The sequence below is a fragment of the Telmatherina bonti genome, assembly GCF_933228915.1.
Source record: "Telmatherina bonti genome assembly, chromosome: 20".
Taxonomy (NCBI): Eukaryota; Metazoa; Chordata; class Actinopteri; order Atheriniformes; family Telmatherinidae; genus Telmatherina; species Telmatherina bonti.
In genome coordinates this window covers 20,356,669-20,383,377 of record NC_136618.1, presented here as the reverse complement: position 1 = coordinate 20,383,377, position 26,709 = coordinate 20,356,669, and the positions used below count along the sequence as shown (strand labels likewise).

General features: G+C 38.6%; 1 protein-coding gene across 3 annotated transcripts; it reads left to right on the top strand.

Annotated features, from left to right (window-relative positions):
- Positions 1-26,451, top strand: myom1b (myomesin 1b). Of its 3 annotated transcripts, XM_079259660.1 has the most exons (37): positions 1-136; positions 399-645; positions 2,721-2,855; positions 2,962-3,136; positions 4,825-4,982; positions 5,170-5,262; positions 6,341-6,429; positions 6,557-6,598; positions 7,923-8,084; positions 8,186-8,347; positions 10,422-10,563; positions 10,829-11,028; positions 11,106-11,159; positions 11,239-11,363; positions 11,451-11,634; positions 12,111-12,285; positions 12,373-12,494; positions 18,173-18,369; positions 18,468-18,594; positions 19,240-19,424; positions 19,516-19,630; positions 19,717-19,873; positions 19,958-20,064; positions 20,174-20,218; positions 20,352-20,488; positions 20,589-20,733; positions 21,447-21,506; positions 21,796-21,863; positions 22,109-22,222; positions 22,671-22,758; positions 22,840-22,878; positions 22,968-23,073; positions 23,224-23,387; positions 23,659-23,695; positions 24,763-24,785; positions 24,987-25,042; positions 25,166-26,451. In XM_079259660.1, exons 2-37 carry the CDS (start codon positions 494-496, stop codon positions 25,424-25,426), a joined length of 4,401 nt encoding a protein of 1,466 aa, XP_079115786.1. In that variant the 5' UTR covers positions 1-136; positions 399-493; the 3' UTR covers positions 25,427-26,451. The 3 variants fall into 3 exon arrangements, with proteins under 3 accessions (XP_079115786.1, XP_079115787.1, XP_079115788.1); XM_079259661.1 differs by lacking the exon at positions 399-645; XM_079259662.1 differs by lacking the exons at positions 399-645; positions 2,721-2,855; positions 2,962-3,136 and having other exon boundaries at positions 11-136.
- The last annotated feature ends 258 nt before the right edge of the window (positions 26,452-26,709 follow it).

Genomic DNA, 26,709 nt, shown 5'->3' with positions numbered 1-26,709 from the left:
AGCCAACATTATTTTTGTTGTGTAGACCGCAGCACTGTACGTACCTACCTGGAGGTCTGCTGGGATATCAAGCTGTTAAAGTGGAGCCGGACCATCTTTTCATTTAAAGCTTGAAGTTGAGGAATTTATTTCCAGAGTAAGTGGCAACTATGGAGATAAGATGAGTTATGTCAGGTTGTAATTGGTGCATATGTCTGTCTAAGCATGCAAAGAAAGTGCCTGATTGCCTGAAACATATATGTCTTGACAGATCTTATTGCAGGTTTGAGTTTGCAGATTTTATGAAAGTTCTCTTTTGATTGTGTTTGTTATCTAGGATACCTTTAATAGATTTCGAGGTGTTCTAAGAATTCAAATCTTATGGAGTCAAAGTGATGATAAATCTACTGTGTATTAAGTTAACAGTGAGTTCGCTTGCTGTTGAACACTAACAAGACAAACAAACCGAAAGACAAGAAGATACGAAAGTCTCGCACGAAGAGCGACCAGCAGCATGTCTGGATCTATACCCTTCTACCAGAAGCACCATCGCCACTATGATCGTGGTTACCGCAGCTTGGAGGCAGAGTCTAAAATGAGCCAATACCAGTCCAGCAGCAGATATACTGCTGGCAGCAGCAGCTTTGCCGCCACCAGGAGCAGGGGGTAAGGAGGAGGAAGGGAAGAGGAAGATGGAGATTCATACCTTCATCAATCCACTTTTTTGTCCCAGGAAAGCCCTACTACCTCCCTAACACCTCCGCTTTCCCCACCCTGGTTAATTAGGCTCACCTCCATCAACCTTGCAGGATCACTTCCCTGTCCCAGCTTTGGGATCATCTTTCCTTGACACCAAGTAACAACTTTTCTCCCTACTGAGTTTCTTTTGCTTTGATCAACGCTCACATAGCTGAGGATTGTAGCTCTTCATAGCTATTTGAACATCCTGCACGAGGCTCTTTGCATGCAGCAGAAATGTTCAGCATGCCTTCATGCATGACAAGTATTACATTTAATACAATCATCTCCAAGTAACTACAGTTCTGCAAATTTGTTGACAGCTTAAAGAGCAAAATTGGTTGTTAGATTAACTGCAATGAAATGCATTGTTATATCGTGACAGACTCATAGTATGAAGCATCAGGGAGTCTTGATTATATCATTTGGGTCCTCTTGAGAACTCTCCATCTGACCACACTAGTATTAATTATTTTGGTAATTTGGTTGTTTGTCTTTTATCTCCTGTAGACATTACCGTAAACAAATTTTCTTTCCAAATAGTGCTTGGTTTGTTGTCTATCCCGATGGATGCATCTGCCAGATGCAGACTGTTTCTTAAGGAAGGCTATATCGTAACAAATGTTAACATTGGAGTTTTGTCCATTAATGGGAAGTGCAGAAAAAGATGTATTTTTACGGGTGTTATTCAAATAAAATGAGTAATGCAACAAAAAATTTGCATAATTTATCATTTCTTATTCATTCATTCTCCCTGATATTTACAAGGTGGAGTATAATGAGCTTCTCAGAGGAAAAAGAAAACATGCATTACAGTGATCCTACCAGTATCTGTTAAATCTTTAAATACACTGGCTTGGTGGTGCAAACAGGTCAGAGGGCTTAAGTTTTACCAACATCTAAGCTTTGCTGTCACACTGATAGCAGGAGGGGGGGGGGGGTTAGGGTTAGGGGGGGCATCATCACCCAAATCACATCATCTAACATCTAAAATATTCAGATTTTCTTTTCTTTTCATGTTTTAAAAGGTCTAAACTTACATGTCCAGCTCCTGTTTCTATGGCACACCACTCAACTAATTCAACTCATTCCACTTTCTCCAAAAATTTCCCAGGAGAACGTAAAGAGAACAAAAAAATCTATACAAAAACAACAACAAAAAACAGATCAAAGCAAAAGACCAGTACGATATCTCTGGCTTTAAGTTCTGATTATGATATGATGCTGATTTGACCATGAGAGAAATTACAGTAAGGTCATTTTTGGCTTTTTATGTGAGCATACACTTAGAAAAACAAGTGAACACACACATTCAGTACTAAGAAATACTGACCCAGATAGATACAGGAAACATGTGGGCAGTTGCCCTGGCATCCTTGCCCCTGCCTCCTTTGCGAGTTCTTGTTATCTCATACTGCAAATCCCAACCCCCACTTTCCCAGAGCCACGGATAATATTCCCTCAGGCAAACTGTGTGGTGCCCATAGGTGGTGCCTGATTGAAAACCCACAACGAAGAGACTAAAAGAGAGGTCTCACATTCTCAATGTAAAAATCAAAAGTTTCAGTGAAGTTTCTTGCATTTTAGCACATTTATTAGACTCTTTATGAAGCATCTCTTCACCATCTTTCACAGTGTAGCGTTAAAGTAGTCCTACTGACAAACACTCAAAAAGTACAACAAATAGGAGTTGTTTTGTTGTTTTAAACATATTGGTTGTATTTTTTATTCATGTTTTTTTTTATCTAAGGCAATAAGTTGGTGTCATAATTACAGTTTTAGTGGTAGCTTATCTATATTAAGCATAATGGTTGCTGATATTGAACCACTATCAGAATAACAGAGAGGTGTAATGGTGTAAAATAGTACAAAAACTAAACTATTCCCAAAACTTTCCATTAATCTACAACTAATCAATTCCTGGCTTTGGCTTCATCATTATTTTTATGTCATGTTGCACTGTCTGGCCATTAGCCAGGCTGATGGTGTTTTGTATGTCTCAGACTTAAAGTGTCCTCCCACTCTGGACTGGAGGAGAGCAGACTAAGCCCCTCACCCAAGAAAGCCAAGCCAACTTACTTGGCTGTGGACAAAGAGAACCAAATCATCGGCTATGTAGTGCCTATCTTCAGGGGCAGGTAATAACTATTAACCGTGACAAGCTGGTAACCCAAGAATGTTTTACAGCATCGCAAAAAAATTCATTTTAAATGCTATGCCTTACTCCCCAAATCTATCCCATAGTCAAGAGTTTGCAACAGGATTGTCAGATACAGAGGAAGCAAGAGTGAGGGACTCTGCTACATACATGGCCCGCAGGAATTTGTTCACCAGTGGTGTGGAGATGGAGAGGTCAGAGCTGATCTCCAGGAAGGAGGCCATGCGTGAGTCGGCTGAGCGCATCTCTCTAAAAAAAAGGGTCAGTGTTGGAACTTCCTGCTTTCAGATCACACAAGATTGTCATGTTGATATTCCCAAAACATGGAGAGAAATATCTATTAGTTCTATGCCATGTATGTGGATTGCAGTGTTTGGTTTGCAGAGGCAGACTCAGATGATCATATACACAGAATGACCATTGGCCAATATGCATTCTGCCTTTTTCTTGACTGAATTCTTAATTATTGCTTTTATTAAGAAGTTCAATCATATCAGTCTGGCGTGAAACAGTTTTCCATGTTCTGGCTAAGGCGCTTTTACTTTTATTTAATAGTGTGCTACTAGTAAGGGTGAATTGATCTTTTTTTTTTTTTTAATTCAGGGTTTATGTATTCAACAGCAAAATGATGGGTTTTTTTGGCAACAAGTTGTTGGTTACATGTAGATTGTGGAGTCATTACAATATATGATTCCACCATTTAAAAAAATATCATTGATACTGTCATCAAACAATACCTCCATGTCAATAGAAAACATAAGAAATACAATCAACTTTTTTTTTAAAAATTACTCTCAAAACTGAAATTTTACATATTTTTTTCTATCATCAGTTTTATATATATATATATATATATATATATATATATATATATATATATATATATATATATATATATATATATATTATACGTTTGAAAACATAAATACATACATACATATACTGATTTTTAATATCACATTTATCACATATTTCCATTTATTGCAACACTATTAATGGACCAGTGTATTGTAATGACGCACATCATACATTTATCTAAGTGATCATACAAGCTTGCTCATTCAGTTTTACATGGAACGACCCTCAGCAGACATTTAGTAACAGAAATGCAGCTTCTTCTTCTTTTGTTTTATCACTCATACATTTTTGTAGTTTCTGAAAAAAGTCTGACGTCACAGTAAACAAGTTTCCTAAAGTATTAAAGGTTTTGTGTTTGTACAACCACAGTAGAAGAATCTCAGCCGTGACATTTCATCCCATCATTTTCTTTGAAAACATCTTACAATCGATCCATCACAAGCAATAAAACCACTTCTTAAGCTTATTTTCCAGCTTCACAACAGTATTAAATTGCTTCCATTGTAGTGTGACTCACCACAGTTAATTGCAGAAGTGCTTAGGAATGTCAAGTGCCTGTGGATAAGTGGTTTTTATTACTACTCCTTACATGAGGGAGTTATTTATGCCTGTGGGTGATTATGTGAAGCACTATCCAGTTATTCAATGGGCATCACAGAAGCCACGGTGACCCCCTCATCATATTTATCTGTCTCCACTCTGCCAGACAACCTCACTAGTGGGTGATAAATTCTTCAGGAGATCATGTTTCAAGACACAAAAAAGTAGTGTCTCAGTGGTGTTTGTCATATTACGTGTTGGCCAGGGCACAACTGGACCTCCTCAACTACCCATATGGTGTAACAAGAAACACGTTTTCGCACTTAAAACAACTGTAACTGCAAAGTGCATACCGTATGACTTGCATGTGCAAAGCATACAAAGATAGATGGAGATTTTGCAATAGCTGTTTCTGCACAAGCTTTGTGTTTTTTCATGCAGGCATGCGTTGTCACTTCCTGTTGTTGACATGGAGAATTGTTTTATTTGTTTTAACTTTTTATTGGGGGCAAAGGTGAAACTGCGCTGAGTAATTACTCTACTATCTTTAGATCCATGAACACGAGGAACACTTCAAGCGCATGAACGAAGACAGCCTGATGCACGCCCCGGAATTTGTGATTAAACCTCGCTCCCACACTGTGTGGGAGAAGCAGTGTGTGCGGCTGCATTGCACTGTCAGTGGTTGGCCCGACCCCAGGGTCACCTGGTAGGCCACAAACATGCATCACCCACAACATGACCTCAAAGCTGTCCTTTCTGCTGTGTCAACATCCTCTTTATTCCTCAGAGATTTTCACGACTCAGCGTTTCCTTCCTCATAACATAAATGTTCTTTAAGTCTTCTCTCTTTCCTTTGGTCTGTCTTCTGTCATATATTTGCCTCATATTTCAAGGTACAAAAACAATGTGGCTATTGACCCTCTTGCCAACCCTGGCAAATATAAACTTGAGAGCAGATACAACGTGCACTCACTGGAGATCAACAGGTAGGTGTGGCTCTCCGCAGTGTGTGAAACATTCGCTTGTTTTCATCAAACTTAATGCTGTTTTAAATCCAGCAAAACTGTATTCACACAGCTTAAGCTTGACAAATGCAGACATATCTTCATTGTGTACTTTTCCTCATTCTGTTCAGCATGCTAAAAAGTGTCTTAACCAATAGATGGCAGCTGAGAGATGAGACAAAATTAATTTGTAATTCAACCGTCCCATCAAGGTTTAATATACTCTGGGTTTTACTGAAATTTTGTTCATTTTCTTTTTGTTCTAAGTTTTGAGAGACTGAAGTTAAGAAGTTATGGGGTTTTTTTAATATACATTATTCACTGTAATTTACAATTATACCACAAAAGAATGATCTTTGTTGTACAAATAGCTTCGTCTAATCATTTGTATTGACTGGACCAATTACGGTAGAGCTATATATCATATCGCGTTCCTCATGCATTGTAGTTGTGAACTCAATCAGCTGTAGTTCCTGTGACACAGATGCTAAAAAAAACAAAAAAAAACAATGGGAAATTATTCCTTTTAAGGATCCCTGTTGTCCCAAAGCACCTAAAGTCTTGATGTGTGGCATATGATATGATAATGTCGCCCTTTGACCCTGTTTGACTTGTCAACATCTGACATTAACCAGGACTCTGTGAGCCAGATACCAGCCAAATCATTTTCCTGGCTGCTACTGATAACTAAAACCATGTCTAAAAATAGCTCCAGATCAAATTAAGCCGTTTCAATTCACACAGTAAACTTGGCAAAAGGGAATGTTCGCTCGATTTGTGTCTGCCAAAGTCTAACTTTTGTTTATGTTAACAGTAGATGTGTAATAGACACCCACAGCACCTGATGGAAATGACATCACAAGTGGTGTCTATTTATTCCCAGAGTATTCCTGGCTTGGAGTTATGGAATGCTTTACAGCTGGGCCCCACATAGTTAGTATTATGTACATTGTTGAGAGGGCCGAGGTTGACGTGGGGAACAGCCACTGTACACGTGAATCTTTAAGTACTTGAATGTACCAATCACGGACACTGATCAGCTGATGCATCTTTCTTTCAGATGTGATTTCGATGATACAGCTCAGTACCACGTCTCTGCTGCAAACTGTGAGGGAGAGCAATCTGCGTTTGCTTCCATCGTGGTCAAAAGTAAGTTTCCCCTAAAACTAGACGTCATCACAAAACCCCCACACTATCATTCATTGAATCCCAAGTGTCACACAGCAACTCTATCTGTGGTGTATGTATTAATAGACACTGTTGCTTTTCTCCATAGGATTTAAAGGTGACTTTGATGAGTCACTGCCAGCACCCAGACGTAAGTGTGGATTTCCTATGTCAGTTTCATGATTTTATTATGGCCACAAAAGATAGCGAAATTTCCAAAACAAGTCTGTCGCTGAATTCCTACTGTTGCTAATGGTAGCAATCTTTAGTTCAACGATACTCCGGGACACTTAATGCTGATTGTGTAAGTTGTATAAAGCAGGATTAACTAGTTGGTTGATGACAGCTTTGCTGCAAACACACATTTGCTGCTTATCATAACCACCAGCTTCAACTGTAGTTAATGGAAATAAACCAACTATCAGCTGTTACTGTAACAATAATTAGGCTTTGTAGCAGAAAAACTGTCATTAACTGTATTTTCCACTTTTTGTGAACGCAGCTGAACAAACTTAAAGATGCTAAAAGCTAAACAGCTAAAAGCTAAACAGCTGTGTGATGATGCTCTTTCCTAACAAATGATTTCTACATGTAATTATTTGCTTTAATTCAACTCTAAAATGATAAGAGTATTCCTGATTTTGTCTTTAAGTCATTTCCAAATTCTGCTATTAACTTGCTCATGCTGTGTTGTTGACTCACACACGACTGACCTCAGTTATGAGCAGGGTGGCGGGGTGCTGGGAGGATGAACAAGGGGTGCTACTACACTAACAACTTTTTTGTTTCTTTGATGCTGCGGCGACAATGCAGGGGCCAATACCGAAGGTAACAGGGTCAGAGGAATCTGGTTTGAAAATCCTTTGGTGAACCTGTTTTTCCATGCATGGCCACTCTTGTCTGTGTAGGAGTGTCACGGTTACGCTCGCACTACTTGCCTAAACAGGCTGGAAAAATTGACAAATTTTTCCACATTTATGATTGAAACCTAAACCCTAGTAGTATGCCGTTTTGTATAGATCATTTATTCATGTAAGTTTGAATGAAGGGTCATGCAACATGTTTTACCAAATGTTCAAGCATTTCTGACTTTTTCACACAGCTGATATGATTCTTCTCTTGATAGATTGTTGTTGCAAACAAATAGCACAATTAATTTTAATGCCATTTTTTAAATTCTTTTTTTTTTATTTCATGTCTCCTGTGTTTTACCATTTGATGCATGACAAGTTGTTTTTATTGTACTGAAGTCACATCTGACACTGTTCATGCTCCCACATTTTGTTTTTGTTCATGTTTTTTTTTACTTTGTTTGATATTTTATGCTACTCTGTTCCGTCTTATTTAAAGTGCAATGTTTTGTCCCGTCACTTGATCACAGTGGATCCTTTCCACTTGTCTAAATTAGCAAGATACAGTAGCTTCATGTAAATCACAATACATCAAAAGTTTTAACACTACTGTTCTCTCAATAGATGGTCCAGTTTTGGAGTATGGCATTAACTTCCAGACTCACATTGTTGATAAGTTTGGTGTGTCATTTGGAAGAGAGGGGGAGACCATGAGTCTTGGCTGTACAGTCATCATCTACCCCTCCCTGCATCGCTACCAACCAGAGGTCCAGTGGTACAGAGATGGTATGTGAACCTATCAAACACTTTCTCTAATCTGAAACATTTGGTGGACACTTAGTTAGCATAATGCAATATTTTCTCTCTTTTTCTGCTCTGAATATCAGATGTTCTGCTGAGTCCCTCTAAATGGATCCACACACACTGGAGTGGAGACCGAGCCACACTGACACTCACACACCTCAACAAAGAGGATGAAGGGCTTTACACCCTCCGTGTCACCACTAAATCTGGATATGAAACCTACTCAGCCTACGTATTTGTCAGAGGTGGGAGCGCCTTTCCTCCAAAGCTTTCCAAGTTAACCGACTCTCTATAAAGTCTTACACAGAGTCACAACAGGATCTATTTTCTGTAGCTATATGTTGCTGTCTGCATTTGAAATACAAATTCCCACAGCCAGCCTTAAAGTTATATAGTTAAATGGCCTAAATAATTTGAATATTTTATCTGCAATCCTTATTTTAACGACTCATTCTTACGATATCACATTTACAGTTTTGTTTAAAAACTCTAATAGCTTTTGAGTCCGTACAGTCTTACAGATATGTTACACAACAGATATTTTTACTACAATCCTTGTCAACACAAGCTAAATACAAGTACCTTCCCTCAGCTTTGTTTTTGTCTCATCAGATCAAGGTCGCATTCATAACAGCACGTTCCCTGGCACCTGAGGATAATACCATATTTAACAATGTTTGAATCTCACTGGGGGGTTTTAAATAGGATGTCTCTAATGGACGCACCACTGAGCAGCAAGTCTCTGGCAACTGTTTGAATACTTTGGAAAAAGTGGTTAGTCAAGATTAACTTTGCTGCCTTCAGACACACCTGACCTTTGGGCTTAACAGGAACAATGATGGGTATGTGGATGCTAGAAAATAGCTCTCCCCGTTGTTTCCTCATTAGTTCAGGGATGCCCAGTAAAGAAGACGCCAGGTACAGTCTATACAATGGACTGCCATAATCCTGGTTGCAGTCTTGCTATTCTCAGAGGGCTCAGTGATGAATTGAGTCAAACTGTGAGTGCAGTTCTGTCAGTATCTAGTTCAAGGAGAAACAGCTGTTTGATTACATTTTTTTTTTTTACTGCTTTCGCTGTGTATTATTTCAAGCCAGTCAACATTAGCTGTCTGTCCTCTTTTGCTGTATGGTAAGACGCGATTAAAAGGACATATATAACAAATGACACCTGTACAGAAATGCTGTGAAAAATTAGTTTAATTTATTTAAGTATATTTTGACTCATTGATTATAAGAAATTGACACAAAATATAATTGAGTTGATTATTAATCGAAGCATAACACCCTCATGTAAATATAGAGTTTTTGAGACTGTTTTGACACAAATACATTAAATTCATTTATACATTAAATACATCAAAATTATTTAAACAGGAAACCAACATGATCCACCTGATGTAGGTCAGACAGACATAAATGTTGTAAATCAAGACTCAGCAGTGAGCTTTTTTCTTTCTTTCTTTCTTTGTTTAACCCTTTCAAAATGTTAAAACATTAAAAGAACCCTGTCTTGCTGTCCTGCATGCACTGCAGTGAGAGACGTCTCCTCTTTGTTCTTCTAAAATTTAGTTTATGTAGGGTTTATGGTTGTTTTTAAAAATCTTTGGCCGCCCTGTGAAGTCTATTGAAGTTTAATCAGCACACTTAGAAACACACAGCCAATCAATCCACCAATGTCTGTGACTAAAAGTCATTAGGTTGTTATTTTCTTGACATTTCAGTCCAGATTTACCACAATTGTGACAAAAATGAATATTCAGGAACTTGTTTTTCAAAACTACAGATCTTCATTTGAAAATTTGTGACACTGGATTTAGTGATGGCATTGCAAAAATCTTATATTTGTGCAGGTATCACTCTGCTATCTTCTTTTAGCCAACCTAACATTGTGTTACATTGCGTAGCTGCTAATTTTAGCTTTGCAAGTTAACTAAGATATGGCACCTTTGGTAAAGTTGTCAGAGCTTAAGTTTGCCAGTGTCAAAGCTTTTGTATGGGGTCCCAAACAAATAATGATAATATTAATGATAATAATGCACAGATAAATCTGTGACCGAAGAAACATGTTTTGGCTTTTGATAGCAATTGCAATCAGTTAACGTTTCACAGAAATAAAACCGATGCCCAAGAATGCCAAAACATCTTCATGGCATGATACACAGGGTATCAAACTCTACACCCACACAACTTTTCACACTATACTCCATGCAACTAAATCCAGTAAAACCATGCTGGATATATTTTAGGCTCAGGTTTAAGAATGACAAATATGGTTTGACAGATTATTCAAGCTTATATTTCTGATGGGTCTTTTAGACTCTGATGCTGAGGTGGAAGGTGCTCCTGGAGCCCCCCTGGATGTGCACTGTCTGGATGCAAACAAGGATTACATTATTGTCACTTGGAAGCAGCCAGCTGTTGATGGAGGAAGCGCCATCCTTGGCTACTTTGTGGACAGGTTTGCTAATGTGTTTCTAATTCCAGTACGTTGCATGAAATATGATTAAATCCCCATGTACTTTGAAATTTAGAAAACTGTAAGAACTCCAAACTTTCTCTTGTGAAACCAACCCAGAAAACAGGAATAAAATCTTTCTGTCTTTTGAAAGACAGAAATTATATCAGAAAAATACACCTGCAACAAAAAACTAAGCATCTCTTTGAGCACCGTTTTCAGTGACAGTAGCCCCAAAACAAGCACGTTTTTTTAAATCTGTGGACAGGTGTGAAGTTGGAACCACCCACTGGATTCAGTGCAATGACACTCCAGTCAAGTTTGCCCGTTTCCCCGTCACTGGTTTGGTGGAAGGCCGCTCTTATGTCTTCCGTGTGCGTGCTGTGAACAAGAGTGGCATGAGCCATCCATCCAGAGTGTCTGAGCCGGTGGCTGCGATGGACCCTGCTGACCGTGCCCGCATGAGAGGTAATACAGCCTGAGTTAGACAGTAAAAAGTAAAATCCAGAAAAGTTTGTAAATGCTGAACTTCTGTACATTCTAAGGCACTTCTGCTCCCTGGACTGGGCAAATCATTGTCACAGAGGAAGAACCTGCAGGTAAGAAGAACATTTTCACCATCACTCAGAGACTCTGAGGAAAGTTTACACATTTAATATTTTATTTTCTCACCATCAGAGAGTATTGTTCCTGGCAGACCTCGTGAGCTTCAGGTGACTGAGGCAACCAAAAACTATGTGGTGCTGAGCTGGAAGCCACCAGGGGAGAAAGGTCTCGAGGGTGTCATGTACTACGTGGAAAAGGTAAAACTTGTGGAAAAACTTATTCTCATTAATACTTGGAACAGTTTAACCCCAAACTGACCTTATGACACTTTCCGTTTGTATCAGTGTGTCTCTGGCACAGACAGCTGGCAGAGGGTGAATACGGAGATCCCTGTGAAGTCTCCCCGATTTGCACTGTTTGATCTCGCTGAAGGCAAATCCTACAGCTTCCGTGTCCGGTGCTGCAATGCTGCTGGTGTTGGCGAACCGTCGGATCCAACTGAGGCCACCACAGTTGGCGACAAGCTTGGTCAGAGAACACAAACATACAGGACTGTGCAAAAGCGCACAGTGCTTTACATGTTTAGATTCTCTCCACTCAGATGATGTCATCAGAGAGCCTTCTGATTCATCTAAGATTTGTTTTGTGCCATGGTAGTTATCACACACTACTGGCTGTAAAGTTGTATAACAGTTTTTAGCCACAAGGACACTAAATCCTGAATCATGTGGTACAGGCCCCACGAAATAATGATTTCAGTCTCATAGATTCATTTTCAATCCACAGAAATTCTTTCAGACCTAAAACATACCTTCCAAGTCTACCAATGAGAATTTGGTTGGTTTTAAAGTGGTTTCACCAATTATTTATGAAATTTAACACAACTGACAGCTTTTCATTATATCCTCACTTGACTTCTGAAGCATGAAATCTGCGTGAAGTTCTGCACATTCAACCATAATAGCAGCAGCATAACTCTGAAAGTATCACACTATCATCCACAGATATCCCATCTGCTCCAGGAAAAGTTGTTCCCACTAGAAACACAGACACATCAGTTGTTGTGAGCTGGGAAGCCTCTAGTGATGCCAAAGAGTTGGTGGGCTACTACATTGAGGGCAGCATTTTGGGCAGCAACGTGTGGGAGCCATGCAACAACAAGCCAGTAAAGGCCACCAGGTAAAATCACATTTCTTTTTTATTTTTACATTATGATACAAATTTGTGGCCCTTATATCTTCCAGACTTGATCAAATCTACTTGCAGGTTCATCTGCCACGGCTTGATGACGGGAGAGCAGTATGTGTTCAGGGTGAGGGCTGTGAACGCCGCAGGGCTCAGCCAGTTCTCCCCGGAATCAGAGCCTGTGGAGGTAAAGGCGGCTATCGGTGAGTGAAATGGATGAGTCGTGCTGAAACCTAATGTATTGTAGTCGGGGGATAATGAGAATATCGGGTGGTTGTTGTTATACAGATTTAGACCTGAAAGCTAACTTTTCAGAACAGTTTCTGGTGTTATGGCTTGCATATCTGAGTTCATTTGAAAGTCTATTTTTACATTAACCTTCCTAGATTAATCCAGCCAACACTCTATTTTAATGTTCAATATCTCAAATACTTGAAATTTACTTTAGCAGCCTTGCAAAAGCGACTTATCCTTATTATCTTTTTAAAATTCTAAATATACGTCAATAAATGTTGATAAATAATGTGGATGTAATATCTGACTTAGCTCACACTGATGAGCTGTAGTTAATAAGACAGAGAGGCAAAATGACTCCTGACATGCACGCCACACCACAAACTGGAAGCAGTTATCACAATAGTAGTGATTATATTTAATTTAAAATGTGGAATAAAAAAGCTATGAAAGTAATGTAATAAGAAACTTCATTGAGAATAAATGTATGTTATAGCCAACTATTGTTTTCTTATAAGATGTTTTAAGCTTTCTATACCATCAGCATCCACACTCCCACACTTCTCCACCATGATTCCACTCTGTCACATTATTATACACTGCTGTGTGCTCCGCCCACCCACCACCCTGTCCAACCACATCCACCCCAACACTTCTTCCCTGCACAGCCTGAAGCGGGGTCGGGGTCAGGACTTGTAGACTTCCTCTAATTTGGGTCAATTTGATCCAAAGCAGCGGTGGTTACAAACCAGCCAAATGTTACATCACCTACTCCCCATGCCCCCCCTCACCTCTCCCGGGCACAAGATGTGTCAGCAACCCACCGTGGTGTCAAAGGTACCCAGCACATTGACCCTCCCTCCCCGATGGAAACCTTAAATTACTGTGTTTTCTCATCCTAACTTCTGTGTTACCTGCTAACCTGGCAGTGATATTGTTCTGTTCAACTGATTCTAACCAATCATGATTAATATGCTTAAAATCTTTCTTATAAAATAGGACATCAATCATTTAGTGTAAATTATGCAGGTGATGACACAAAATTTATCCTAGTCTCAGGGAAAACACAACTGAATAAAAACAAAGCTGAATGGATTTAATTTTCTGATCCATTTAGACAAAAACATTGCTTTTTGCCCAACAAAAACACCATTGAATTGCATATTGCAGCAGTAACATAATAAGCCTATCTTTAGTATATAATACAAACAAATAAATCTTTTTTGTTGCCACAAAGCACAAGGAGAGTGAATACAACATCAAGGCTCCATCAATTTGCCATACAGTTATTAAGGGAGCGGCAGAGGTTGGCTTATTTGCCAAGGCCAAAGAGTTGTTTGAAAAACTGTAATTGGCATACTATCTAGATCCCTTTTGACATATTAATATGTGAACTTCAGTCAGCAGTCTCAGAGGCAAACATCATGGGAAGCACACAGAAGAGGCAAAGTCACAACATCTCATCGTGACATAATACTTTTTTTTTTTCGCTTCAATATTTTTTATTTTTTTACCAATGTTTCATACAAACATTTGGTAGATTTTGCTACTGTCTTGATTGCAAAATGAAAAACTAAAAAAGGGGCAAACTGATGACACAGCCCATTTGAACTCTGAGGTTGGAATTAACAAGTTTCTCATGGGAGAAATCATCAGGAACACCCTCCAAATTTCAAAAATCAGAAACTTGGAAGAAATTCCCGAGCACCAACTTTAAAATCCATCATGACCTCCTTACAGATAAAAAGCAATGCCTGCCACAGAAACAAACTGTTAATCAGAGCTTCTGTTGGTTTCTGCCTAATTATATAAGTTATACACACTGGTCTGTCCAACACCTAAATGTAAGCATGTTGTACGGGGTTTGTATGCACAGAATGCATATGTGCTGTCATTAGCTCCAGTTTCTAATAGTAGCTGATCTGGTCATTCAGTCTAATAATTCAATCCCAGTGATTTTTTTTTAATACAAGTTGTAGCACAAAGGTGAAACAATACAAAATTAGTAACTCTTTTTTTCAACTTATCAATCAGATTTTTACAAAAACGTGCAAGCATCGTACACTTATTGTCTCTGGACAATATTGAACTATTTAATTAATGTAAATAATCAGTATTTTTCCTCCCATTGTGCTCCTTTATGTCAAAACAGAACATTTGACCTTTGATTAGTCAATGCAAAATATTACGCATTTGAACAAAACACACTTGTAGAAAAATACTGACCACTTTAATGCTATTTATATTACATTAAAAGTGGTTAAATGGTGATGGTAAAGGAGAGCCTGAACCTTTAACATACAATACAAACCAGTTACAGAAACAATGCTGCTATTGTATTGTGAGTAGTGCTGCTCTGGTGCCCTGCATGCAATCCCTAACATCTCTGCATTAAAACTAACACAGCTCTCAGACTTTGGATGGTCATCACTGCCATCCCCTGAGCAGCATGATGTTTGTTCCTATGAAACACACTTAGAAAGAATACTAATTTAATGTGGTGTCACAAGCTTCCTTGTTGATATTTATTCAGCTAGTTCTTAACTTTTATCCTGCTCAGATCACATTTCATATAAATTAATAGTGTACGTTTTAATTTAATTAAATAAAAACAAATATAAAACCATTCAAATGCAGCAGTGCTCCATAATATGTAGATCCTGGTGGTGTTCTGTAGTCTTTAGTCTCTGCATACACATTACTTCATTGCTTCAGTAAGAATCAAGGAAGTTATTTAATCTTTTGCTAATGCTGTTAGTTTTTCATCAAGGACTGCTACAAAGCTTCACACTCATACTCATTTGCTTGTGTGCATGTTGTCAAAATCCTAAACTAATCTTCTTCACATGGATGTTACCTGTTGGTCATCTGGTCTTCATTTTCACTCCCAGTCAGATGAAGACATTTTACATTATTTGATATGCTGATGTGATGAATATTTCCTTTTTTTTTTATGTTCATGCCGTTTTCTTAGCTTTTCTGGATGTTGTGCGACTGTTGTGTGATAAATGGTGAAATTGCCCGTTTTTAAAAAGCTTCTTCTGCTTTTCTGTGCTAACACCCGTAGGGGGCGGCATCCTTCATGGTGTGTTGCAGAAGATGGGGCCGGGGGGTAACGTGGGCCAACTAACTGAGCACAAGCCACGCTGGATGGGCACGCATGAAACTGTCCAGTCTACCCCTGACACAATCCAAAAGTGCATTAAAGCTCAGGCTGACACTGAAGCTGGGGAGGGGGTCGGGGCTGCTGGTTTAGCTTCTGCAGAGCCAGAACCTCTGGAGACAAAAACCACGGGGGGCAAGAAAGCCAGTGTGTCCCGGGACCCTGAAATGGTAGAAAACCTGCTCTCAGAGTCAGAGTCAGTTTGTGAACCACTTACTTACATAGTCACAGCTGCACAGTCAGAGCCAGCCACTGCCAAGGTGCAGGATAAGGCTGCAGAGACAGTTGGTGAGCCTGGTGGGCGGCAGACATGTAAGTGTCCTGCTTCTGCTAATCAGAAGAGCCTGAGGTCCATGAAAGAGCTGGCAGGTGAGCACTGGTCACAGAAACCTTTTAGTTAAATCTAAGAGAAACCTATAATGGAAACTAAGTAGTTTTATCAGTTTATTTCCCATGAAAAATCAGTTCTGCAATGCTCTGTAGGATCTGATAAATAAACAATAAACAGCTGGCGAGTAGCTCCATAGATGATCTTCTGTTAGAGGTAAGTGACTGTGAGACACCACCTAACCATGGTTTAACTCAACACTTCCCCCCAAGCTTCTGACTTGCTGTCAGTCACGTCACTCCCCAGAGCACTGTAACACACACACACAGACGTGTGTTGTAGCAGGAACCATCCAGTCTCACTCTGCCTGTACTTAAAAAGCAGGTCATCCAACCAACACAAGAGCAGGACACTTGACCTGGGACCTTTTTGGGAGTGCACTTCTTCAGAAGTGCTACTCTCAATCACTTTGACCCACTTTTGACCCCCCGAAACAGGGGAGTGTATCAAAATTCGCATGGCTATTTATGTGTGACAAGCCAGTTTATTATCATTATGATACAAGTTCCTGCTTTTGTAGAAAGCTTCTGTTTTTTTGTCACTTCTAAAGCTTAATCTCTGAAATCACTGTGTGCTTGGTTTCAATAAACTCAATATGACATTTAACTACTGTCTGATATTAAAGTTGGGATGTTTTGTTTTCCTCAAAAGTGTTTGACTACTTTGAATTTGATCCCAGAAACATGTTTCAGAAAAGTTTGGAACAGGGGTCTTTTAATCGATGCATCAAATCTTCTGACACTGTAAGCTTTTAAGAACAAAGGAGGCCAGCTGCTCCGGTTTTAAAGAAAAATATCTTCATTTTCTTGGTTGATAAAAGTTTTCAGCTGCTCAACATTTAATGGCATTCTTTGTAATTTTATATTCAGTAACAGACCAAATGTTTTCAGTGGGTGACAGTCAGCCCAGACTTCATGTAGACCATTTTATAACCTGGATATTTTTAATATACTGTAAGCAGAGAGTGGTTTGGCATTGTCTTACTGAAATTTGTTGCACCAGGAACTGTTATTTATTTAAAGACCTGATCAGTTTTTCATTTTACATACAGTAAACCAACCTTAGCTTAGGCATGTAGAGCAGCATTTATGATATAACTTTAATCTGCAGAAAGTAACAATCTGTGTTTACTGATAGGAATTTCTCGGGCCACGCAGAGAAAATCTACCCAACAAGATCACAGTCATGTAATATTGTTTTTCAGCTCTGTCTACAATGTACAGAGTTTTGCATTTATGATGAAATTCCACTTTCCATGCGGTCTTTTAAAGAGAGGCAGAACCCCACCAAGTCTTCACTTCTGAACTATAAAACTTTCCCAGTCATTTGTGTCCCAGTTTTAAAATATGTTACTGGCATTAATCCAACATGCATATACTTATTAATTAAAAACAAAACAAAAATCTTACATTAAACATACCATATGTTGCCTTTGTGCTACTTTCAACAAATTATAGGTTTTAAACTATTTAAAAAGGATGGTTGAAATCAATAATCACTTCTTTGGCTGCATGAAAACAAAGCTAAAGCCAAGAAACAGCTTGGTTTAATGCATACAGAGTGTAGTTAATATGATAAATATAGAATAACTAGGCGATATACACAATATACATAATAATTAGGCTATATATACATATATATGTATGCATATATATATATATATATATGTATGCATATATATATATATATATATATATATATATATATATATATATATATATATATATATATATATATATATATATATATATATATATATATATATATATCTACTTCAAGCCTGTTTCCAGGTATCTGACTCTATTTATTTAAGCAAACCATGAAAAAAAACTAATAAAAAAAAAAAAAGCCATTGCAAACACGTTGTGGTTTTAAGGTCATCTGTCATCTACAGGAGTTAACCTCATGTTGTCATACGTAGCCAATAAGTGCTGTAAACAGATTCTGAAATGGAGCACTATTATTTAGCCATATTTCCATTGCTACAATAAAAAAATTTCTTTAACTGAATATTCTGAATGTGTTGGAGCAGCTGTGATGACTTTCCCCATTGCATCAGCTTCCCTGCTGGTGTTAATTTGAGTCCTCTGTCTCAGCCTCACCTACTCCACCCTATGGCATCACTGTTCTGGAGTGTGTGCGTGACTCCATGGTGCTGGCCTGGAAACAGCCAACTTTCATCGGAGGCGCTGACATCACCGGCTACTTTGTTGATTACCGTGAGGTCATCGATGGTGTGCCTGGGAAGTGGCACGAGGCCAACATCAAGGCTGTTAGTGAGAGGGCCTACAGGGTGAGTTGATGCGAAGCATGTGGTACCACCTGTGTGTCCAGGTCCAACATTACGCTGATAGTTTTAATATGGGAAGGTCTTTCCATATTTGTCTTCAGGTGTCTGACCTGCATGAAAACAGGAAGTATCAGTTCCAGGTGAGAGCAGCCAACATGGCTGGTGTTGGCATCCCATCACTGCCCAGCAACACCTTCCTGTGTGAGGAGTGGACCATTGCTGTACCAGGTTGGTGAGATCACCTTAAGATTGAATGCTTTTACATAATAAAAAACAGTTTTTCAAAAAAAAAAAAAAGAAAACATAGTGAAAGCACTGAACCCCCAGCCCCTCTTGCTTATGGTGTTACTCAAATGTACACCATTTACTGGTCGCATAAGACTAAATATCTGCTGTACACAACCTTGGAGTTGCCTCTTAACTCTATTTTATACTACATAAAGATAAAGTACACAAAGAAACTAAACTTTTAAACTACGTTACGTTCACATATTTAGTTATTTTGTTGCAGAGTGCTTCGAATAATGGAAAATCAGCCGAGGAGGCCTCTGTTCAGGATGTGCTCATCACATGTTGCCTCCTAACACACCAGGCCAGAACTCTTTTGATTTACATGTATGAACATTAAAAAATTGTTATGGCAAAAATAAAGCTTGCCAAAGACGTCGCAAAATTTCACATATTAGATTTTCAGGGAACTTCATGTCAGATTGAACCAAATTGAAAGTGAAACATATTTAATGGCTTAATTGTTGTGTTTATTAACCAAAAAGTGCCAAACAGCGCTGAAGGGTTCGGGGGCTTTTTAAAAAATAGTTAAAAACAACTAAACTTAAAAAGCAGACAAAATGAAATTTACTTTTATCTCCATAGGACCCCCTCACGATCTGCAGATTAGAGAGGTGCGAAATGACTCTCTGGTGTTACTATGGAAACCACCTGTATACCAGGGCCGGGATCCAGTCAATGGGTTTTACATTGACATTAAGGAAGCAGATGCACCTGAGGAAGCCTGGAGGGGAGTCAACACCAAGGCTACGGAAAGGACGTACATCAAGGTCAACGCCAGACTTTACTTTCCTGAGTTGCTCCTGTCCACATGCAGCTGCAGCAGCTGTTTGATCAGGGTTATTTTCATTTATTTTGCAGATTAAGAATCTTAAAGAGGGAGAGACATATGTGTTCCGTGTGCGCGCTCAGAATAAAGCCGGTGTTGGAAAAACATCAGATGTTACAGAGCCAATCCCTGCTCTGACCAAACTTGGTAAAGCCAAAATGACATCCTGCAAATTTAAATAAACATCATGATATGGCAAGGCTTACTTTTTTTTGTTTTGTTTTGTTTTTTAGGTACCAAGGAGATTGTTGTGGATGTTGATGATGATGGTGTCATCTCCCTGAACTTTGAATGCTGTGACATAACCCCCGACTCCAAATTTGTCTGGTCCAAGGATTATGCAGAAATCACAGACGCCTCCCGTTTGACTACAGAGACGAAGGGAAACAAGTGAGAGCAGATACTTTTCATTTGTGACTGTTTCAGTTCAAACTCCATGATTATTTTTACTTCATTATTATCTTCTCTCTGTAGGTCCAAAGTTGTGTTCAACTCTCCCGGGGAGGAGGACATAGGTATTTATTCATGTCTGGTCACTCACACGGATGGTGCTTCCTCCAGCTACACTCTCTCTGAGGAAGGTGGGCATCAAGGATATAAAGTCTTTCTTTATAAATGGCATCAGTCATTTTTTTTTTCTTTTAAATCTTTTTACATTAATCTTATTTATCTTCATTTATAATTCATCAGAGCTGAAGAGGCTGCTGGAGATCAGCCATGACCACAAATTCCCCAGTGAGTGCTTCACAATCTGTCAGACCTGGATGGGTTTATTAGATAGAAAAATGTATCTTTGTGTTGTTGTTTTTTTTGTTTGTTTGTTTGTTTGTTTTCTTTTCTTTATTTATTTTCCTTTTTATCTCCACAGTTATCCCCTTGAAGTCAGAGTTAGCCGTGGAGCTGATGGAGAAGGGTCGAGTGCGCTTTTGGCTGCAGGCAGCACAGATGTCTGCAAATGGCAAAGTTGATTATGTTTTCAATGATAATGTTCTCTCTCAAGGGGAGGTCAGTAAGAATCTGTGTTAGAACATTTAGTTGTGTGGTATCCCAACTTTAGAAACTCTGCTGACAAAGTTATATCTCTTGGTTGTTTTTCGTTTTGCAGAAATACAAGATGAACTTTGACAAGAACACTGGTGTGATTGAGATGGTAATGGAGGCTCTGACTCCAGAAGACGAGGGCACCTTCACCTTTCAGCTGAAAGATGGAAAAGCTACAAACCAGTCCAGCTTGGTGCTGATTGGAGATGGTATGTTCAGCTAAAAAACAAAGAGTGTAAAATCAAATTCATTTTAAAACTTTATTTAAAACTATTTATTAATTGTTCTTTTTTTTAAAAATAAAATACTCACAGCAATAATTAAATAATGCAAAATCCCCTAATTATCATCTGAAATAAATAAGATAATTTTAACAACAGTGCTTGTTTAAACTGGAGAACATATGTACAGAAAAAAACTAATTAGAAATGTATTTTTAATTTAAAGATAAATTCAGACACTCTTTAACTGTCACTGAAAATAGGAGGATCGTGTAGGAAATAGGAGGACCACCGACGACCATTCACTTGAAGTTTTCTGACTGAGAGAATCTGTATTCACGTTTTAGTGTACAGTGGAGAGTAATGCAGAGTTCAGCGCAGATTACTTCTGATCACTGGAGGGCAGTATAACATTTTAAAAATCCTGTAACCATCTCCACCATTATGCATGAAGTTTTCAAAGGTTTCACTTTCTGTTTTCAGGTCAGAAATTTTTATTCATTCATCATCAGAACTGACACAGAGGCATCGTTCTTCTGTTGAGTTCATACAGGGAAATTTCATATGTGATATACCATTGCAACTGCACCCTAATGATAATACCGTAATTTAATTGAGGCTGAGCATATGACATAAAAACAGTGGTTGAAAGTAAGTGCCATTTAGAACCTGAAGATGTCGTAAACTCTTTTCATTCACAGTTTTCAAGCAGCTGCAGAAAGAATCAGAGTTCCAGAGAAAAGAATGGTTCAGAAAGCAGGGTAAGGTTCACAACTCGCTAAGGCGGTTATTTCTATTACTGAATAAGCTTTCCTTTTTTTTTTTCTTTTTTTTTTTTTTTTTTATCAAAGTAACATGTTAGAAAATAACAAAAAGAATGTGAAATGTGGACAAACTGGAACCAGCAAATGTCTGACATGTCACTTTCTGCTATAATTAAATAACAGCAGTTGCTCACTGAAGAATCAAATCTTTACAGAAATACCTACAGATATGTTTTTACGTTATTTCCTTTATCTGTCATAATCAGGGGTTCCATGTTTTTCACAGGTCCTCACTTTATCGAGTATTTGGGTTATGAGGTGACGCCAGAGTGCTGCGTTGTGCTTAAGTGCAAGGTGAGCTGCAGCTTCAGAGAAATCTCCTGACTACTCTCTTTCCTTTAAACATAAAATTCATTCATTCATTTTCTTAACTGCTCAGTCCAAGTAAGTCCAAGTAAGAGTCACAGGGATGCTGGAGCCTATACCAGCAATTATTAGATGAGCAGCAGGGTACATCCTGGACAGGTCACCAGTCCATCACAGAGCCTTCTTTGACACATTCACAGAGAAATCACCCCCCATGATTTGATGCATTTCAGGTTGGTAACATGAAGAAGGAGACTTCAGCGCTGTGGTATAAAGATGGACATGAGATCAAATCCGATGAGCACCTCGGCTTCACAGAGGGAGTTCTGAAGCTGGAGATTGCCCAGGTAAAGAAACAGTTCCATTGGAGCATGAACTTTCCTATTTCCATGTGTATATTTCTTGAATGCACATTAATAGTAAATCTGGCTTTAGATCTTTTTACTTGACTGTTAAAATCCTTTCACTGAATAATTAGTTCAAAGTAGATCTCTTACTGTTTTTAAATTTGCTTGTAGATTTCTATTACATGTCTCTGATCTGTATAAATCACTCCCATGCTTCTGCATAGTCTGTAAACATACAGCGCCTCCTTGCTCTTAGACAAATTTACACATTGTCACATCATGTGTCACTTGCAGTGTCACTTCGACGCAAACAACTGACTGTCATTTTTTTGTAGTTTTATCTGAGAGTATTCACCTTTCTCTAAGTGCTTCATCATCATGCATCAGTTTCTTTTACTAGATGGTTATGAAATTGGAGGAAATTTGACTTTGCTGTTCTCCCTGCAAGATTTCCAAGAAAGACGCTGGTGTGTATGAGGTTGTCCTGAAGGACGACAGAGGAAAAGACACTTCCACACTGAATCTGACAGATCAAGGTAACTTCACACCGAGGCACTTTCATATTCAGTCAAGCAAAACAGGCGACATGAAATAACCTTATGTTTGTTTTTTTCAAGGTTTCAAAGACCTGATGAATGAAGTTTTCAGTTTCATTGGTAAGAAGAAATATCTAGTCAGCAGATTTTGTAAACTATAAATAATTAAGTGATGAATTGTTGTGATTTCTTTGTGGTAATCTTCACAGCTAATTCCTCCACTCCACTAAAGACCTCAAGCACAGACGAAGGCATCCGACTCTACACCTTTGTCAGCTACTATAACGATTTACTCCAAGTCACATGGCACTACAAGTAGGTTTGAACAAGCAGCAGCTGTGCATATACAGGATATGTTGTGATTTCATAGATAGTACACACACATGGTAGGGTAAAACCATGTGTGCGTTTTTTTTTTGTTTTTGTTTTTACAGTGTGTATGTTTTCTTTATCAATCTACAACAGGGATTCAGCAATCGCCTTCTCTGATCGTATAAAGAGCGGTGTGGTCGGAGATCAGCTCTGGCTTCAGATCACAGAGCCCACAGAGAAAGACATGGGCAAGTACGCCATTGAGTTCAACGACGGAAAGGGCGGCCTCAGGAGGACTGTAGAGCTCTCTGGTCAAGGTGGGAGGATACATACATTTAAGACCTACTGACGATGCAACAGTTATATGGTTGACCAATCCATCTACGTTTCTTATCTTTAAATGACTTAAACCATCAGTGCAAAGAGCACTGTTCCAACACGAGCAGATCAAAGTCTTTTCCTTAATTTAGAATGAATTTTTCATGTACTTTAAGAGTCTTTGTTATTCAAATTTCAATTTTCAACCAAGCAAAACTGTTCTGGCTACTAAACATTTTCATATCATCATGATGCTTTTCTGTCTTGCAGCATTCGACGATGCTTTTGCAGAATTCCAGAGACTCAAGTAAGTTAAGATGAACCACTAAGTAAACATCACCTTGTTAGCTTTTTTCATTCACTTTATAATCTTTTAATGCATAAATATCTGAACAGCCGCTCATGTAGCATAAACCCAGCACATTTAGGTTTTTTAGAAATGTTGTGATAAGCTGAAATTACAACTGGCTACTTAATGGAAAGTAGAAGTGAAAAAGAAACATGAGTTTTGTCATGCCGAACCATCGCCAAAAACAAACTACAGAATTGTCTAACAAAAGAAAACGTATCCAGCAAGTTGAAACCTTGGCAAAAAGTATTCAAATGCACAAATGCAAGCGGACTGATTTGTTTGATTGTCAGGAGTTTGAAATTAGCTTCAAAGGTCAGAGATGAAGAGGTCAGAGGTCAGAGATGAATGAGGAATGTGGTTCAGGTTGATACAAATGAAACTGTAAGTCAGTTTTCCATCTGTTGTGCTGAAGGTAATGCAGAAGCAGCTATTTATCACATTATTCAGATGTGTCACTACAGCCAAAAACCACACCAGGTGCATTTCCTGTCATCTAACAACAGGAAACTGAGGCCACATGCTGCTATAATGATTTATGGGGGGTTTAAACATCCACATTTTTAGACATTCTGAGCACCATTTACACAACAGAGCCTATATGTGTAGAGAGTCACTCCTCTTTTAATGTATTTCCAAAGAATACGGCTCCTTTTCACAAAGCTTACATCACTTCAAGTTCCTAAAAGCACTTTGAGATGTTGTAGTGCATCAGATTTACATTATGAAACTGCCACCTGTAAGCCTGCGCAAACTCTGTGGCACTGTCACACCAGTATGAAGCTGTTTTTTGACCATACCATGAAGATTTAAGACAGTGTACCAATAAAAGTGGCAGCAATGTGAACACACAGCTCTGCACGTGATGCAAGCAATATGATGTTTCTCTTACAGCTTTCCCAATTTCAAGAAAAATTTTTGTGAAGAAGAGAAGCAGATTAAGCTTTGAAATATCAGCTCTGATAGTCTGCACCTCTGAAATAATTTGTTTTTCTCTTTTCTTTTTTTTTTTTTTTAATTATCAGAGCCGCAGCTATTGCAGAGAAAAGTAAGTGATGTCGTAGTTACGCCGGCTTCACATCCTCAATATTTGCATTTGACTGTTTTTATGCAGATTTAGTTCTTAAATTCACTTGGCACTGTTTGGAAAGTACAGTTTTGACTGTGTATCAGTTGCTGCAGCAACAAGCTTGTACTAAATTAACAACAACAACAACAAAAAAAACACTGTTTTGGTTTTTTTAAACAGATCGTGCCCGGGTAGCAGGAGGTCTGCCTGATGTTGTCACTATACAAGAGGGCAAGGTAAAGAGTTTTAGCTGAAATAATGTGCAAAGACAAAACACACTCCCCGTGGTTGTACAGGCTCTAAGTCTGATTAAACTAAGTCATATTTTTGGCAAATGTTGAACATTAATCTCCCTTTAGGCCCTTAATCTCACCTGCAACATTTCGGGCAACCCCGTGCCAGAGGTCACCTGGCTGAAAAATGACAGGGAGATCACGTCCGACGAGCACTGTATCCTGAAGTTTGAGTCGGGCAAATTTGCCAGCTTCACCATCACCGCTGTAAACACATCAGACTCCGGCAAGTACAGCATCCTGGTGAAGAACAAGTATGGCACAGAGAGCGGAGACTTCACCGTAAGTGTCTTCATCCCAGAAGAAGCAGGCGGCAAGAAAAAGTAAAACATAACAAAAAAAAAAGTGGTCCAAGTCTTATCGTAAATATCTGTAAATGAAAAATAATAGAAAGCATTTAAAAGGAAAAGAGGGTTTGAGAATGTGTGACATGTTTTGTGTAACGTCCAAAAGAAACTCAAGTGGTGCTGAACCTGAACATTAAAGAGAAATCTGGAGTCCCGCTAAAAGTTGACATGTACGCAATATGAGCAAATCTAATGAATGATTCTTTAAAATACTTTATTCATCAGCTTGTACCAGCTCCAAATTTAACTGGCACAAATCATTTTGTGTGAAGCTGCAGGATGCAGAAGAAAATGAAATAAAACACTTTAAGAAAAGTCTAAATGAATTGCTAAAGTCTCATCTAAAGCAGATATGAGAATATAAATGACTGGAAAAGTTAGGATGGAATGTTTTGTTCGAGATATCAATGTTTTACACATTTGCTACAAATTTTGTGAACTTTACAAGCTTTCTAGATTCAGAATTGATCTTCACAATTCTTCATTTTACAATAACTTTTGACTGATTTGATAATAGGTAACCAACTGCAGAGACAAAATACATAGGAAGACAGAAAACCTGAGTAGATGAGCATCATGACACAAACTAATGTGATCATGAAGGTTGATCGAAGTAAAATAAGCCAAAAAGTAACCTGGCACTGAATTTCATATTACAGGCACAAGAAGCTTCACAAGTAAACAAAGTTAGTAGCAAATGGGTTAGCAAATGTAATTTTGTTAGATTTACGTTTGTTCCATGTATTCATAGTCACTTTAAATGTGTCATAACATCACTTTGTCTCACTGTCTGTAGTGAATAATAAATGTTAGCACACCATCTGCTCATTATTTGATGTTATTTACCGTTTTCATGACACGCCCATCATTAATGATCACAGTATATTAGGATGTTGATGCCACTGCAATGAAGACTGTGAGATAACTGTTATTACCAACAGTAGTGATTATTGCTTCACTTCCTGTTCCCGTTTCCTGATGAGACTAATAAAAAAGTAGCATGTACCCCCACTTCCTCCTCCTTCTCCTTTATGAGTCGTCTCACTTTGGTTGCAACCCTCCACCCTCCACCTGTCACAACCCACTCTCTTATTTCAATCCACTTTTCACTCCCAGTCATGATTACCTTTTAGGTAGGAGAGTATCTACAACCTGCATGGAGACAACACAGCCTTATCCTCTGCTGTTACCCCCATCCAGATATTTGTTTCTATAAGGTTTGTGAAAGTACGCTTGACAAATGATGCTCTGACATTGATGTGA

What these genes read in the sequence shown, in the direction of transcription:
- myom1b (XM_079259660.1), top strand. Translation starts at nt 494, where the DNA reads ATGTCTGGATCTATACCCTTCTACCAGAAGCACCATCGCCACTATGAT. An exon ending in TGCTTCCATCGTGGTCAAAA is followed by an intron (nt 6,430 to 6,556) that starts GTAAGTTTCCCC and finishes TTTTCTCCATAG; the next exon opens with GATTTAAAGGTGACTTTGAT. An exon ending in CTTGGCTACTTTGTGGACAG is followed by an intron (nt 10,564 to 10,828) that starts GTTTGCTAATGT and finishes ATCTGTGGACAG; the next exon opens with GTGTGAAGTTGGAACCACCC.